At 39.7% G+C, this 16,139-nt stretch overlaps 1 protein-coding gene and 1 long non-coding RNA gene across 2 annotated transcripts; one reads left to right on the top strand and one right to left on the bottom strand.

Annotated features, from left to right (window-relative positions):
* Nucleotides 1-5: 5 nt before the first annotated feature.
* LOC103475069 (uncharacterized) lies at nucleotides 6-1,280 on the bottom strand. Its single transcript, XR_535279.2, has 3 exons — nucleotides 1,133-1,280; nucleotides 915-1,054; nucleotides 6-189 (listed from the first exon to the last, which is right to left on the bottom strand). It is a non-coding gene; the product is annotated as an uncharacterized LOC103475069 (long non-coding RNA).
* On the top strand, nucleotides 1,281-15,669 carry dhx34 (DEAH (Asp-Glu-Ala-His) box polypeptide 34). Its single transcript, XM_008426463.3, has 16 exons — nucleotides 1,281-2,421; nucleotides 3,536-3,847; nucleotides 5,012-5,266; nucleotides 5,343-5,445; nucleotides 6,858-7,075; nucleotides 7,147-7,321; nucleotides 8,677-8,870; nucleotides 8,957-9,058; nucleotides 9,141-9,404; nucleotides 10,556-10,729; nucleotides 10,837-10,942; nucleotides 11,654-11,760; nucleotides 13,018-13,275; nucleotides 13,362-13,553; nucleotides 14,645-14,789; nucleotides 14,882-15,669. Exons 1-16 carry the CDS (start codon nucleotides 1,729-1,731, stop codon nucleotides 15,022-15,024), a joined length of 3,441 nt encoding a protein of 1,146 aa, XP_008424685.1. The 5' UTR covers nucleotides 1,281-1,728; the 3' UTR covers nucleotides 15,025-15,669.
* The last annotated feature ends 470 nt before the right edge of the window (nucleotides 15,670-16,139 follow it).

The following is a 16,139-nucleotide window of genomic DNA, read 5'->3' as shown; positions in this document are numbered from 1 at the left end:
TCTGGTCTGTTCATAATGTATTTTATTTAAACAAAACTAATTGTTGAATCAGAAGCTCCATTATAGTGAGATGCTGTAAATAATATTGGGAACCTCAGATGTTTAGGTTGACTCCTGGTCCAGGTTTCTGGATTGTGCACCCCTGGTTTTTACCCTCTGATGATCATAAGGTGGGCAAAAGTTGTTGCTCTGGAAAGAAAAGACAAAGTTTTAGTAATTTAATTTCCATCCTGGATTAATAAAGTATTTTTAGATAAAACAAATGTATAATTTCCAGTAGAAAATGTGATATTTCATTGAATCAGAACAATGATTCATTTGTCAAATGTGCTTCCAGTGTTTTGGTCATTTTGATTTTACTTAAAATTGTGTCTTATTGTTCACATTTAAATTCTTAACTGCTTTGTCTAATGCAAAATATTATGTATATATTGTTTTGTATCTTAGACTTTAGTATTGAAGCATCTGTTACTATGCAGTATGTTTATTTTCTATCATAGTTTTCAGGTAGAAGCTCCTCCCTAATTGTGGAAAAAAAGCCATCGCAACTGTGCCTTGAAAGGTTGATTTATGCTTACTAACGATGAACTACAGAGTTTGACATAACAAAAAAACATCAAAATCCCCCTCCCAACGATGAATTTTAGAGAAGTGTAAGAAAATCTTTGCAGCTCCATGAAGGTTCATCATTCAATGTTGAAATTGGCCACGTAAAACGACATTTTTCATATATATACAAATGTTAGTCACCCTTCATCCCATGTGTATTATCTACTGCTGAGGTACTGATCGTTTAAAACTTTAAAATATTTCTTCCTTTTGCAACTGCATTTGAAAGATCTCTTAAACTTGTTTACACCACATGGAACCCTGTTGACTGTTCAACAATAGTTGAATGATTGTCTCTAACTTACTGTTGGTTTGAGGCTGAAATTCGCCCTTTTTATGAAAAATGTGGGCCTGGTGTTTTCTTCTCTTCCAGTCCCCATAGCAACCAGTGACTCAGCCTTTACTGGGTCTATGGTTCAAAGAGCTCTCAGTCACTACGAATACGCTGCAGAAAATAGTAGTTTAGAGCATATTAGAACAAGTTTAGATTTCACGTGAATAATTAAATTAGGTATTTTCTCACCAGATCTCACCAGCCAGATTTCTGACTTTAATCTCTGAATTGGGACTTTTTTGTAACCGATTTGGAGTTTTTGTTTGTTTGTTGTTGTTGTTTTCTAAATTCTGGGAGAAAGGGGTAGAATTTTGAGATTAAAGTCAAAATTCATAAATTTCGAGATTTTTTTCCTTAGAGTTTGGATCAAAAACACACATACAATTTTTTTTTTCCGGTGGTTGGTATATTTGTTCCGAAGTGCGACGGATTGTTTTAGGGAACGGACCGGAAGATGTCCTACCGTATTTTTGTTCCCTTTTGGTAGCGGTGTAACTTGTACGCTTTCGTTTTTTATTACCTAGTAATTTTTTTCACATAATCTATTATTTTAAAAATTTCGGCATGTTCACATGTAGAAGTGTTTGGCAGTGTTACGGACTCGACTTTGATTTATTTGGAGTAAATAAAAGTTAAATATTTCGAAATTATTTCCTTGGAAAGCTCGTTAGCCTGCCGTTCAATGTGATGGCTTCAGAAGGTGTTTGTGTTTTCAGACCTGATGCTCATCATAATCAATCTACAGTTGGTCTGCTGTAGTTGGATGCTGAAAACTTCCAGTAAACATGGATCGGGACAGGAGTAGAGACGCCCGGAGCTGGGACTGGGGCAGCCCGCAGAACCGAGCTCAGATGGATGAGATATTTTTCCGTGAACAGGACTACATCCAGGCTGGCTCCACCGAACATAAAGAGTTCTGGGCTTTCTTTGACCGTTTCCAGAGATTCAAAGCAAAGCGGGAAATGTCTGGTTCTGGAATAAGAGATGATGTCAAAGAAAAGAAAAGGTCTGGTTCTGAAAAAGTGGATTTGGGGCTTCCTAAAGAGTACGACGCTCGGTACCGGATTAATGTCTCCGTGTGCACCGGGGATATCGAGAAGCGACTGGGGAAGTCCGATCCCAGGAGCAGGCAGAGATCGTCGGGACCAGGTCCGCAGGAGGTCTCGGACTGCCGCCTGGCTCTGCTGCACTTCCTGGACTTCAGTCAGAAACAGAGCTTTGGAAAACTGGCCAAGCTCCGCCGGGAGCAGAAGAACCTGCCTATCTTTCAGTACCGAGATCGGATCGTGGAGCTGGTGCGGCTTCACCCGGTGATTGTGGTGGCCGGGGACACGGGCTGCGGGAAATCCACCCAGGTGCCCCAGTATCTGCTCTCGGCTGGCTTCAGCCACATCGCCTGCACCCAGCCCCGCCGGATCGCCTGCATTTCCCTCGCAAAGAGAGTCAGCTTTGAGAGCCTCAATCAGTTCGGATCCAAGGTTGGTCCATACAGAATATACATTTAAAAACGCCTGGACGTAAGGGAGATAAAAGATTCTTAACATGTATTAGATTAACAAATAAGACACGCATTCCGGTTTCCCCCCTGAAAACTTGGTAAGCCCGGTGGTAGGGGTGCTAGGCAGTTGTCTGCCCACCGCGTTTTTGAGTTAAAATTATTAAAGTTGACAGGAAACTTGAAAATATAATGAGGTAATTATGTGTTATTGGAAGTAATTGTTAGCAGTACCTAAACACTAACTAGAAAGTATTAAAGGCAAACATAACAAAACCTAAAATAAATAAATAGTATTTAGCCTGGTGGCCCGCCAGGCTTATAACCTTGAATTATATTTACTCTCCCATTTATGATGTAGTTTGTATTGTATTGAAACAGTTTGGAATATAACCAGGGATATACAAAATATTGAAACTAACATCAGTATCGGCTGATAGTCTTTTTTTAACATATCAGCATCAAACCAATATTCATAACTGCTATTTATTTCAATCTTGTTGTTCTTTCATAAACTAGTTAAAGAATCCAAACACATGTTGAATTGATATTGCTGACTTTAAAGGGGAACTATTTTTGCAAAATTCGCCTTTTGAACATTTTTGCACTTCCATTTGGGTCTCTACTGGTTCAAAAATAGTCCAGACATTTTTTGGCAATATGTTCATGTTTTTTGGTGTATGAAAAATGAAAAGTTTCAAAAATCTCCTGATTGTTGAGTCACAACCCATGGGCACTGCCTAGTTGACTCACCATCCAGAAACTACTTGCTGTATTATTGTTGGTTATGCAGGAGGCTCCACTTTTGCTTTTCAAAGATGTACGGTTGCATAATTGTGCATCTTTTCGCAGCCATTTTCATTTGAAAGTGTAAATGTTGAGTTGGCCAGCTACAACTCATTTGGATTTAAAGTGACAAGACGCCTAAAACAGCTCATTCTGAAAGGATCTCGAAATAGGCAGAACTTATCAGACTAAAATCTCATAACCCTAAGAATTATTTTGTGCAAAAATGTAATGAACATGCTTTGTGTAGCATATAGATCTATCCTAATCTGTTCAAGGAAGCATCACCTAATGTATTCCTACATTTCCAGGTTGGGTATCAAATCCGCTTCGAGACTTCTCGGACATCTGCCACCAAGCTGCTCTTCCTGACCGAGGGGCTCCTGCTGCGTCAGATCCAGCAGGACAAAATGCTGGATCAGTACCAGGTGGTCATTGTGGACGAGGTCCACGAGAGACATCTCCACTGCGACTTCCTCCTCGGCGTCCTGCGCTCCCTGCTTGCTGATCGGCCGGACCTCCGTCTCATCCTCATGTCAGCCACCATCAACATCAAGCTCTTCTCTGAATACTTCCGCAGCGCCCCGGTGCTGCAGGTACCAGGCCGGCTGTTTCCCATTCAGGTAAGCAGCAGACAGTCAGGACGCGCAGGGATGTTCCAAATATTTCCTCAAATTTGGTATTTTTGAAGCTGGATAGTTTTATAGATTGGGAGACTATTTTTATGCCTCCAGTGCAGTATAAAAAGATTCTATGCAGTTGTTATAAGTAGATTTCATACAAGATATAACCGTAAAAAAAAAGGATTTACAATTTACTGTAAAAGGGGTTGCAAAAAATATCAATCCATATTAGTTAACATAAATTTAAAAACGATGCTAATACAGTAAGAAAACAGTTGAAAAGATTTTTTAAAATGTTATTTTCTGTTTTATTCAAGAACAGCTAGTAAGCCTGTTATGGGATCGAGTGGTAGTGACTTCGTCCTCCACTAGGGGGCAATCGCGCTCTGTCCCCGTTACATCAAACTGCAAAAGTAAAAAGTAGCCATCCAAAAATTACTCAAGTAAAATTGAAAAATGTGTTTGGTAAAAAGTTTACTCAAGTACTAAGTAATTGATTAAAACATAAATCATTTAATATTTCAAATTTGCATCACAACCTGGACCAAAACATGAAGTGAAGTAGAAATGTTGGTATTTTAAAGACCAAATGAAAATATTTTATATAACAAAATTGAACAAGAGAAAATTTTCCACATTTGTTTCTTTCAATATAAAACTTTTGAAACTAACAGAAACTGCAGGTGTGTGTCTGAGTCTGGTGAATTTTTGGTTAAAACAAGCTTGTTCTTCATTCAGTGAAGTACAGTAGTTTTATAGGGTGCTTGTTGGTAGAAAAAAAATTGGGGGCTTGGAAAAGTAACATTTTCTAGGTTAATCTCATATTAATCTCAGGAGAAAGGAGGAAAATGTATGAGCTTGAAAAGTCAGAAATTTGGTAGAACAAAAACGCTCATATTTTGAGATTGATCTCATAAATGTTTAGAAAAAACTTGGACATTTCTGAGTTTGAAAGTTGACTGTTTTCAACTTAAAAAAAAAAAACCCTAACCCACCTCTGGCGATACTTCATAATAAAATGACTCAAGTAAAAAAAACTGCATAGCGAAAAATACTGAAGTAAATGTAACCAGTTACAGCCCAACTCTGCTCGTTACTGAAACAAGGTGTCGGGTTGGAGTAACGCGTTACAGAGAGAAGTGATGCTCTGTTTCCTGCACCCAGGTCATCTACCAGCCCATCCCCCCTGAGGAGCAGCCCTCTCGCTCAGAGAAGCTGGATCCCAGGCCGTACCTGCGCATCCTGCAGGGCATCGATCAGCGCTACCCTCCAGAGGAGCGTGGGGACCTGCTCCTCTTCCTCAGCGGCGTGGCGGAGATCTCCAACATCCAGGAGGCCTGTCAGGTTTACGCCACACACACCCGGCGCTGGATAGTCCTGCCGCTGCACAGCACCCTCTCTCTCGCTCAGCAGGACAAGGTGGGCGCCAACGGAACATGTTTAAATAAAGGAGATCATTTCTGATGTCCAACTCTGAACTGATGACGTTCCTCAGGTGTTTGACGTCGCTCCTCCTGGTGTAAGAAAATGCATCATCTCCACCAACATCGCTGAAACCTCAGTTACAATAGATGGGGCCCGGTTTGTTGTGGATTCAGGTATTTAACTGTCCCTCCTCTCAGTTTTCACGTCAAAAGCTACGTTCACAGGGCAGGGCTGTATTAGCTACAGCTAACAACATTAGCTAGGGCTAATAGGCCCTTAGGCCTTTTCACTATTACGTCAGGCAACTTCCGTTCTTACTCGATGCGGTATGTCGGTACTTCCGGTGTGATTTAGCCTCGGGAGACCTGTCTGGAAAATTCACGAATACTCATCATCTTGCGAAAGTTAAGGTCAATAATATTAGCCGCACTGACGTTTCAGTTACCTCGGAAGTGAGAGCTATAAGTTGACGTCAGACCCGAAATTTATTATATTGTACTTTTGAGAATATTTTTCGTCGTTATATTTTAAAGTAACATCACAGGAAGGGGTTGGAGGGAGGGAAATACGTGGTAAAATTATTTCATTTTGCCACACGTAGCCCGTCAGTCCCAACATGGCGACGCTCACAAATACTGTTTTGCAAAAGCTCTTACACATATAATTTTAAGCGTTACATTCCACAAGTGAACACCACTTTTAATTTGTTCAGTTCAGAGTTGCAGGCGCCACATGTAACGTTGAATTTAGACGCACGTTTGTATGTGTTTTATAAAATAAATATGTTTTCACAATTGCTCACTACTGTCGATGCGAGGAGCGGCCATATTGAGACAGGGAGTCGGCCTTACAAGTTGGAATTTTCCAGTTCAGAGTATAACTGGACACATTAATGTTCAGTTCTGATTTTTTATTTTTTTTGCTGAAATAATTATTTTTTTTCGTTCTTCATGTCCGACTTTTGTGTGAACGGTTTCCGTGCCCAAAGCGAGCCGCATGCGCAGAAGAACGTTAACGTCAGACGGCAGCGAACTGTTTACAGAAGTAATAATGGACGCTGCTTTCATTTGCAGTTTCCAGCAAGACCAAAAAAACTTAAAAATAAATTGAGGAATCACAGTTAATATCGATGACTTTTGTGGACCTTTTTTCTGCAATTTCAAAGAAAAATCTGTTTGGATGTTTAGTCATAATATTATAATATTGTATTTGATTATTTTGAACAGACAATAGAAAAAATAAGCCAAGTAGACATTCAGTTTTACACAATTGACAAAAAGAAGCAGGTAGAAGCTCAAATATCTTGTGATTTCCTGCTCCTCTCATACAGTCATTTAAGTCTCCACTCAGTTAAACCTTCAAAGTATTCCCATATTAAATGATGCTTAAACCTCACATTTTCATCACTGACTGTGCAATTATTTACACGTTATTAACATAATTCTGGCCTTTAAGACACCCAAATGTCAGATGTAGGTCGCATGTGGGCAAAAAAAAGCGGATTTGGGTCGCTTTTGCATGCTGTGTGAACATAGCCATACCGTCTGAACTGTGCCTTTTCAGGTTTTTGGGTTTTTGTTTTTAGGAAAGGTGAAGGAGATGAGCTTCGACCCGAAGGCTAAGATGCAGCGCCTGCAGGAGTTCTGGATCAGCCGAGCCAGCTCCGAGCAGAGGAAAGGTCGAGCCGGTCGCACGGGTCCTGGTGTTTGCTACCGCCTCTACTCGGAGTCGGACTACAACGCCTTCGCTCCGTATCCCGTCCCTGAAATCCACAGAGTGGCTCTGGACTCCTTGGTCCTGCAGGTGGGAGCATCCTGATACACGTGACGATTCACGTTAGAGTTTGTTTCAGTAACGCATCGGTGTCCCTGCAGATGAAAAGTATGGATCTGGGAGATCCGCTTTCTTTTGTCTTCATTGATCCTCCTCCAACGGCCAGTATCCAGACTGCAGTTACATACCTGAAGCAGCAGGGGGCGCTAGACAGTCATGGTGAACTAACATCCATTGGTAAACTTCTGGCTCAGCTGCCTGTTGATGTTGTTATAGGTAAGATTGTCCACACAAGACTGTTCAGTTTTTAATGTTTGCATTTGAGTTTTTAGCTTCAGAAAGAAAAACCTTCGTGGTTTTAGTTTTGCACGTTTATCAGACTTTATTCTTCAAACATCCTCATTTTTCCTTGGTTGTGCTCAAATCTATGGCTGCAATGATTAATCAGATTGATTATGATGAACCCTTTATTGAAATTTACAACTAATTTAGCAACCAAATAATTGTTAATTGAAGTATATAAACTCAAATAAAAAGGACAGTAACTGAAAAAAAAAAACGTGTCCAGAGTAGGGAAAACCGATTCGGACCACAAAGGTAAAGGTAATTTTATTTATATAGCACATTTTCATCAACAAGGCAATTCTAAGTGCTTTACATGAATTAAAAGGAAATATAAACAAAGTAACAAACCAAAGGAAAGTTCCTAGTTATTCTAATTCTGATTCCATTTCTGGGCTGTATAATATTGATCTAAATAGTGCGTACTCCACAATTTCTGATATTACTAATAATCTAAAATAATCCTTTTCTGTGTTATTTTTGTTTGGTTCTAAAACAAAAAAGAGGAATGGACACAGTAGGGCAGGTGGCAACATTCAGACAAAACAAAGGGGCAAAACAAAGACACGAGTGAAGGCGGTGACAGGACAAAAACAGAGCAAGCAGGGCAGACAAGGGCCTGGAGGGAGCAGAGGAAAAAAGCCTCCGCATCATCGAGAGCAAGAGAGAAAAGAAGCACAAAAACAAACTCTGGTCCGCCTTAAAGCCGCGGTCTTGGTTCGATTGAAGTGAACTCTGGTGCACAATGCAGACTGGAGACCGCTCCAAAACCATTAAGTGGACTGTAGCGCAGGGCATTCTGGGTAAATACAATCAAAGTAAACGTGCGAGTGGCAGAAATGGCTTTTGGTCTTTTCACCAAAGACGAAACGGAAATCCTACAAATCTGACGCCACTCCACTTATGTTTATATTTAGTGAAGAAGGAAGTTATGATCAGTGTCTTTTTCAGAGGTTTTTATGTTATTTCCTTCAGTGGTTCTTGATGCAGCGCCCCCTCAGGTGAGGAGGGGAACAGGTTTCTCAAATATTTTGGTTTGTTTGAGTCAGTGCAGTGTGAAAGTGAACTGCAACACCTGAAAATGCAACAAATATTGCAACTTTGGTCCCCATAAGATGTTGTAAAAACATCTAAATTTGAAATGGTTAATCGGATAGAAAATACATCTTTGTCCATCAGACATAAATCCTCTGGAGAAGAAAATGCATAAGTTAGTTCCAGGAGAGAATATAAGAAAGGTTTTTTTTTTTTCTTCTTCTTTGCACAAAAACTAAATTGTCATCCTGCAGGGAAGATGTTGGTTCTAGGTTCTCTGTTTAATTTGGTGGAGCCCGTGCTGACCATCGCAGCCGCCCTCAGTGTCCAGTCGCCGTTCCTGCGCAGCTCACAGCAGAATCCGGACTGCAAAACGTCCTGCCAGCCCCTGCACAGCAACCAGGGAGACCCCTTCACCCTGCTCAACACCTTCAACGCCTGGGTGGAGGTCAGTGCGTGGAGACGCCACATGCTGGTGGCTTCCTGACATGAACAGGTTGAATGTTTGGGGTGACTGAGGCTTGACCTCAACAGGTGAAAGGAGAGCGAGGCGGCGGCTCCAGGAAGTGGTGCAGGAGGAGAGGCCTGGAGGAGCAGCGGCTGTATGAGATGGTCAACCTGCGCAGACAGTTCAAGGCACGTTCCTCCTCCTCATCATCATCATCCTAATGATTTTAGTTAACTTCCTCATGGATAAAGCTCCTTTGGTGGTTTGCAGAACTTGCTGAGAAGCCACGGCCTCGTGGAGTCAGAGGACAGGGCTCCATCTAGTGGCGACCGCGAGCAGCGCAGGGAGAGGTTCACCGAGAGGAAGAAGCTGCATCAGCTGAAAAGAGACCATGAGCAGCAGGAGGGGACCAAACGTAAAGTCCTGCGGCTGGAGGAGGGCCAGGACGGAGAGCTTTCCTCAGGGTCGGACTGTGAAGACAGAGGCAAAGGCAGGAAGTCCAAGGAGGGACAGGGACAGGAGGTGGACATCCAGGTGAGCATCTGTTGTTCAACAGCAGCCACAGTCAAAAACATCAAACTTACAGGGGACCTGCTGTGCAAGACTCACATTTTGCACATTTTTGTACTTCCATTTGTGTCTCTACTGCTTCTAAAAAAACACCCGGCTGTTTTTTGACAGAAAGTTCTTGTTTTTTTGTGTCTGGAAAATTAGCCATTTCAAAAGCCTCCTGAATGTAACTTCATAAATCAGCATGCACTGCCCTGTTATATAGTAACCCAAACTGAGCTCCATTATGTTTGGTCAGCTGGTTTTACCACTGTAGGTGCTGTACAATGGCTGCTGGAAAAGACAAGTGTTTTGTTGCTGACGTATCACCCAGAAACTGCTTCCTGCATTCTTGTTGATTGTGCAGGAGGCTCCACTAATTCTTTTTAAAGATGTACGGTTGTATATTTCCACCTCTGTTTGCAGCCATCTTCATGTGAGTGTAAACGTTGAGCTGGTGGCGTAGCAATAAATCAATTAATCACATGATAAATTAAAATGAACTCAATAATTTCCATTTGCATGATTTATTATTTTTCTATTTTTTGTCTCTCTCTACTAAACGATAACAAAAATTTCTTGTCTGGTGTTTTGGTCTCAACTAGTCGTTTTTCTGAAGGACATTTTTGTTTACAGAGAATTATTTATTTTATTTGTTTTGTTTATTTATTTTGGATATTTAAAATGTCTTCCAGCTCCAGTATTAAATGTTCATTAGAATGTAAAGTTTGCTGATCTTTGAGAATGTGTTGTTGCATTATTATGTCATTAATGTTATTTGAAAATGGTTTCAAAATAATAATATTATCGTTTATGACAACAACTTCTGGGACAATTTATTGTCCATCAAAATGTGTTATTGTATCAGCGACCAGCAGCAGCTAATTTGGATTTAAAGTGACAAGATGTTCTGAAACAGCTCAAATTAAGCAGAACTGACCAGATTAAAATCTCATTATCTAAGAACGATTTTGTGAAAAAAAGTTTTGAACATATTTTGCCCATAACCTGTTCAAGGAAGCATAATATATGTCACCGTTAACATCTTTTTAAAGCTACAGCCTGAAGATATCAGAGATGGAAATATTTGGGCATTCCTGGGAATCTAAGAACTTTTTCTGTTTGTCTTCAAATAGGAAGTGAAGTTTAAATTACGCCACAACGTCTCAGAGCTGCAGGAGGCCGTCGGCGCCAGTCAGGACTTGTCCTCGCGGCACCAAGCTTTGCTCAAGCTGCTGCTCTGCCGAGGACTCTACCCTCAGCTGGCGCTGCCTGATGAGCACAACACCACCCGGAAAGACTCGGATCAGGTCCGGTTTCCTGGTGCTCCGGCGAACGGAAACCTCACAGTCGGACCAGATCAGTCTGAAATTTGGTTTAAGAAGTTTGCATTTATTTATTTTTTGACTGTTGGTAGGTGTTTCACACGAGGAACAAGCAGGGTGTGGTGATGCACCCGACCAGTGTGTTCGCCAGCGATCCGGAGGTGCTGCATGTTCCCGAGGACGAACCCAGAGAAACAGGTGAGCAAGAACCCGAGAACACAAAGATGTCAAAGGTCGTTTAAAAAAGATTTGAATCTTTGATTTAAACCACAGGGGTCCAAACTTCCTGTCACAAAATGGTTAAGTCAGGATTACTTCTGAGCCAAAAAATACATAATTTCTAAAACAATTTAAAACCAAATGTTACCTGCTCAACAATAAACTTAACAATAAATCATTGTATCCCCAAAAATTAAAAAGGATTTTGCCCATGTGCCTTACTAAAAGAAAGGCATCCGATTTGTAATTTTTTTTGGGGGGGGGGAGAAACTCAGATATAAATAAGGAATTTTTGTCATTTTCTGGATCAAAGTTTGGTGTATTTAGCCACAATTAATAGAAAAAATAAAAGCAGATTTTGGTGTACCAAAGTAGACATCACTAAATAAATGTGTTCTCACGCATAAAATGATGATGCATCAAACATTTTATGTTATAAAAACATTTTAATTTGTTTGTAATAATTTTGCCGTAACATATGGTCCCCAATTTGGACAGCCCTGATTTAAACTCTTCTACCTTCACACACACTCTACAAGTCTATATGAAGCTTTAAGTTATCAATAAATTTGATCTGTTCTTTAATCTCTAGGATTTTTTTAGTGCATGGGAGGCGCAGTAAATGATGTCTTCCACTACAACACTATCTAGTTCTCCTTCTCATTGAAAGCCCTCGTCTCCTGTTTGCAGGACCGGACAGGAGGGACAGCAGCAGACATCAGCTGTTGGCCTTCGTCACACTGCTGGAGACCAACAAGCCATATTTGTCCAACTGTGTCCGGGTTCCAGCCCTGCAGGTCGGTATCAGCGGCGGGACGACCGAAGATCAGACCGCTGTGCTGCTTCCTGATTAATTAAGATCTGAGAAGTTTCTGGAAGTTTGTGACTCTCAGACTTCAAGGAGTTTCATGTGACAAATCAACTCAAAGTAGCGCATTGTTGTAAAGTGGAAGAAGAAGAAAACATTTTTAACATTCTTTGGAAATAGAAACCTGAAAAATGCGGCACGCATTTGTATTTACCAGATGAAACTAAATTAAACTTGCTTTGCTTTTATGCAAAACTGAGTGCTGGAAAAGTAACACTCCATATACATAAAACTCTTTTTTTGTATAGTTTGTTGTGTAAACATCTTACTATAATTAAAATAAGACAAAATTAACAAGCAATTTTTCAGCAAGATCTAGAAGCCTGTTTTAATTAAATAATTCTTGAATGTTAATAAAACGTGCTAGTTCCACTGGCAGATTATTTCACTTATAAAAAAACATTTTACGGAAACGGAGAGTGGACGTTTCCACATATGCTTGTATCAAGAGGGCAGACCGTGTTAAATGTTTATTATATGCTCCATTACAAAGAAAACCATCATTGACCTTAAACATTTTGTTTCAGGTGAATAAAATACTGACAAATTGTGGTTTTCTCACACTATTGAACTTTGACATATTTATAACATTTTACAAAACAGGAATCTCTTAAGTTGCCGAATAGAAAATTAAAAGATGAAACGAATAAAATATGTGAAATATTTAATTCCTAATGAACAGAGATGTTCAAAAGTAGCCTGTGGTATTTTTCTATGTATTCTGCTCTGCGCTTTCCTGCCAACCCAGCCTCGCCTTCGTAGCACATCAGTAATATTTAAATGATAAAGTTGGCGCTACTCCGCCATGCAGCCCTGCTAAATGAAGCGCTGTTAAAGGTGATCACTTAATGAGTTTGTCGAGTGTTTATATTTCAAAACAAAACCGCATAAAATGCATTTTCCATCCCAAACCGGACTCTGTTTGGACCGTTTCTCTTTACCGTTCTGGAATGGTCCAGCCGCCATTTTTGTTTTTGTCTCAACGGCTCCGCTTCAGGGTGACCAGCGGCGCCCTCTGCTGGATGGCGGCCAAACTACAACACTGAAAGAAGGTCTAATCGGGCGTTATTAGTTAATTTTAATATAATAAACCATTAATCAACAATTAATTGTAAGTTGATTCTGTGTTGCTCACAACTTGATGACCTTAATTAGAGTTGGTGAAATCTGCTGTATTGCTAACCAGGCTCTGCTGCTGGTGGCCAACTCTGTGGACACAAATGCCGACTGCACGCGGCTGGTGGTGGACGGCTGGCTGGAGCTGGAGGTCCGGGAGCCCGAGGAGGCCCTAAGGGTCCTCTCCAAGGCCCTCAGTCTCAGGTCTGAGTGGGAGCGTTTGCTGAAGGCTCAGCTTGGACAAAGCGCCACCTCCGGACAGGGAGTGTCCCGCAGAGACATGGAGAAGCTGAGCGACGGCCTCGTCCGCTTTCTGCTCTACACTGAGGTACAAACACTGAGATCTCAGTGAATTACAACCTCTGCTTTTCTTTTACCTTCATGCTGTTTTCTGTAACTACACCTCCTGTCCAGGTCAGCTACAGCTTTCAGCGACTGACGGCTCTCCAGACCCAGAACCTGTACGTCGGACCTCAGGCCGACCCGGACTCGGTTTACTCTGAGCTTCCAGATCTGAGCCTGCTGTTTCCAGGAGCAGAAGCCAAACCAGATCCAATTAAAGGAGGCCTGAGAGTGACCAGCTTCTTCACCTACAACTGTCTCGCTGTGAGTTCGTCCAACACTCCAAATGAAGGTCTCAGGTGTTAGAAATGAATGAAATGCATCAATTATTTCTCTACAGTTTATTTACAAACAGCCACAGATTCTTCAAACCTTTTTAAAGTGGACTTGTCAAAAGCGCTTCCAAAGGTTTTCTCTATTTTTTGGCTGCTTTTTAACATTTTTCCAGTCATTCGAGGGCTAAAAAAAAATGGAAAAGCTGGAGTTAATCTCCAGCAGATTAACTGTTATTTAAAAATAAACATGAAACCAGAGGTGAGATGTCCATCACCTTTTTAATTTTTATGATTAATATTAAAACTTTATGATGGAATCAGGGAAAATGTGTGAAGTGATGGTGTTTACTGCTCAGAACCAACAAGGAAACTTGATTTAACATCTGTCTTAAAACTTAACCTGTTTTAAGACAGGTTTAAGATTTAAAAATTTGATGGTTTGGGAATTTAGCAGAATATTTGGTAACATTTTATTTGACTGACATAAACATGATGGAGTCTTCATGAATGTTTATGATTGTCATTTGGTTAATAACGATATTTTTAATGCAAAGTTGCTTAAAATCTTTCGTTAAAAGTCCATTAAAAGTTTTACCTTTGCATTAAATGTACTGAATCACACTTCATGACAGTCGTAAACATTTCTGAAGACTCATTCATGTTTTCATGTTTATGACAGTATTATGTCAGTCTTATGTTATAAAGTATTACCATTTTTTTTTCATTTAAATTTAAATGAAAACACCTAAGTGTTGCCTTGAAATTCATAATGTATATGAATTTATATTTAACTGTTTCTATTAATTGTGGTATCTTTGTTTGGGACGGTCAGCATGCTTGTTGAGGTTATTTCTTAGAGTAAATAATTTGTTGAGGTATAAATTGTCACCAAATCAGTTGCAAATGGAGGCGTAATCCATTCGAAACGCCTGAGACAGACGACGACTTTTCACGTTTGGAAAAAGTGATTAAAGGAGCAGCACCTTCCTGAGATCATCAGATCAGAGGAACAAAATCAGTCTATAAAGTACTGGAAGAACTTTATAAAATAAACAAATGTCCTTCTTTAACGTCGTCCAGGATTCGAAGGATCTCTACAGCGAGTGTTTGCGGAGCTTCTGGAGCTGCCCGAACTGTGACCTCTACATGCCTCTGACTCCGCTGGAGCGGATGCATCACGAAGCTTCCTGCAGGCCCGCCGGAGAGCGGCAGGAGGCAGAAGAAGGTCAGGAAATTCATTCAGCTGATTCCTGCTTCTTTTACCTGACGCACCTGCAGATAACAGCAGCATGAGACTAATTATGGGTCTGTTTCTAGAATCAGGAGATGGAAAGTCCGGCTCATCCGGAAAGTCGAGTCTGACGAGGGTCTATCACTGTGACGTCTGTGATGAGGATCTGAAGCTCACATCCACGGAGATCCTCAAACATAAAAGGCAGCACATGTTTTCAGCAAAGTGACTGGACTGCAAAAACACCAAACCTTTATTTGTGCTCTAATTTCCGGTGTAAATATTTTAATTCACTTGAAATAAGACAAAACAAGTAACTTTTTAGCACGATATAATTAAGTCAATAATTCTTGAATATTGTAAAAAATTATGATTTTTTTTTCACTGATAACATGGAAACAAATATGCTAGTAGAACTCGTTCATTTTATCAGTATTAAGGATTTATTGACCTTAAAACAGCTCCTATATTTTGTCTTATTTCAAGTGTGTTAAAATATTTGCGCAAAAAAGTAGACCAAAAATATTTTGTAATTTTGCAAAAGGGTTTCTTCTCCTTTGGACTTTTGAACCCATTAATCTGCTTTTACAGTCAGGTTTTACTTTTTCTTTACGGGGAGAAATTTGTTCCAATATTATTGCAAGCAAAAAATGCGTTTCAAAACTAAAAAAAAAAAAAAAGCATTTCAAAAATGAAACTTCGAAAATTTCCCAATCAAAAAATAAGTATTGAGAGTCATTTACAATGTGTATGCAACAGTTGAACCAACTGTTATATTTACTATTTTTCAGAATCTAAAAATGTCTTTGGAAAAAAATAAAATCTTAAACAACTATTTGAACAAATACATTCAAGAAAAATAAACAGAAAATATTTTTTTTTAAAAATCAGGGAAAATAATTTTAAAAATAGAAATCTGAAAAATAATTTGAAAAACTACAATCTGAAAAATATTTTTGAAAAAATTATATCTGAAAAAAATCAAACCACATAAATCTAGGTTCATCTATTGCATATACAATGTAAATTACATCAGAACATATTTTTTGATTGAGAAGTTTTTCAAAGTTTAAATTTTTTTACATTTTTTTCATATTTAAATTTTTGAAAGATGTTCTTTGCTTACAAAATTATTGGACCAAATTTCTCTCCATATCTCCATCGAGCTGCAAAGATGCAAAAGAAAGCTTCTGCTGAGAGAAGAATAAATATGCTATTATTGTACTGGATTGAGCATAAATCTTGGCACTTCAGTGAAATGTTTGAACTTTGGGTGTTTTTGTCAAATAATGATGAATGTAAGAAAAGAAAACTCAGATTTAAAATATAGAGTGAGGGTTTAAT

Source organism: Poecilia reticulata, chromosome 13 (assembly GCF_904066995.2).
Source record: "Poecilia reticulata chromosome 13, P_reticulata-male-v2, whole genome shotgun sequence".
In the NCBI taxonomy this organism is placed as follows: Eukaryota; Metazoa; Chordata; class Actinopteri; order Cyprinodontiformes; family Poeciliidae; genus Poecilia; species Poecilia reticulata.
Note: the sequence above shows the minus strand (reverse complement) of the source record. Positions and strands in the feature narration are given on the sequence as shown.

What these genes read in the sequence shown, in the direction of transcription:
- dhx34 (XM_008426463.3), top strand. Translation starts at nt 1,729, where the DNA reads ATGGATCGGGACAGGAGTAGAGACGCCCGGAGCTGGGACTGGGGCAGC. An exon ending in TGGACTCCTTGGTCCTGCAG is followed by an intron (nt 7,076 to 7,146) that starts GTGGGAGCATCC and finishes GTGTCCCTGCAG; the next exon opens with ATGAAAAGTATGGATCTGGG. An exon ending in CCCGGAAAGACTCGGATCAG is followed by an intron (nt 10,730 to 10,836) that starts GTCCGGTTTCCT and finishes GACTGTTGGTAG; the next exon opens with GTGTTTCACACGAGGAACAA.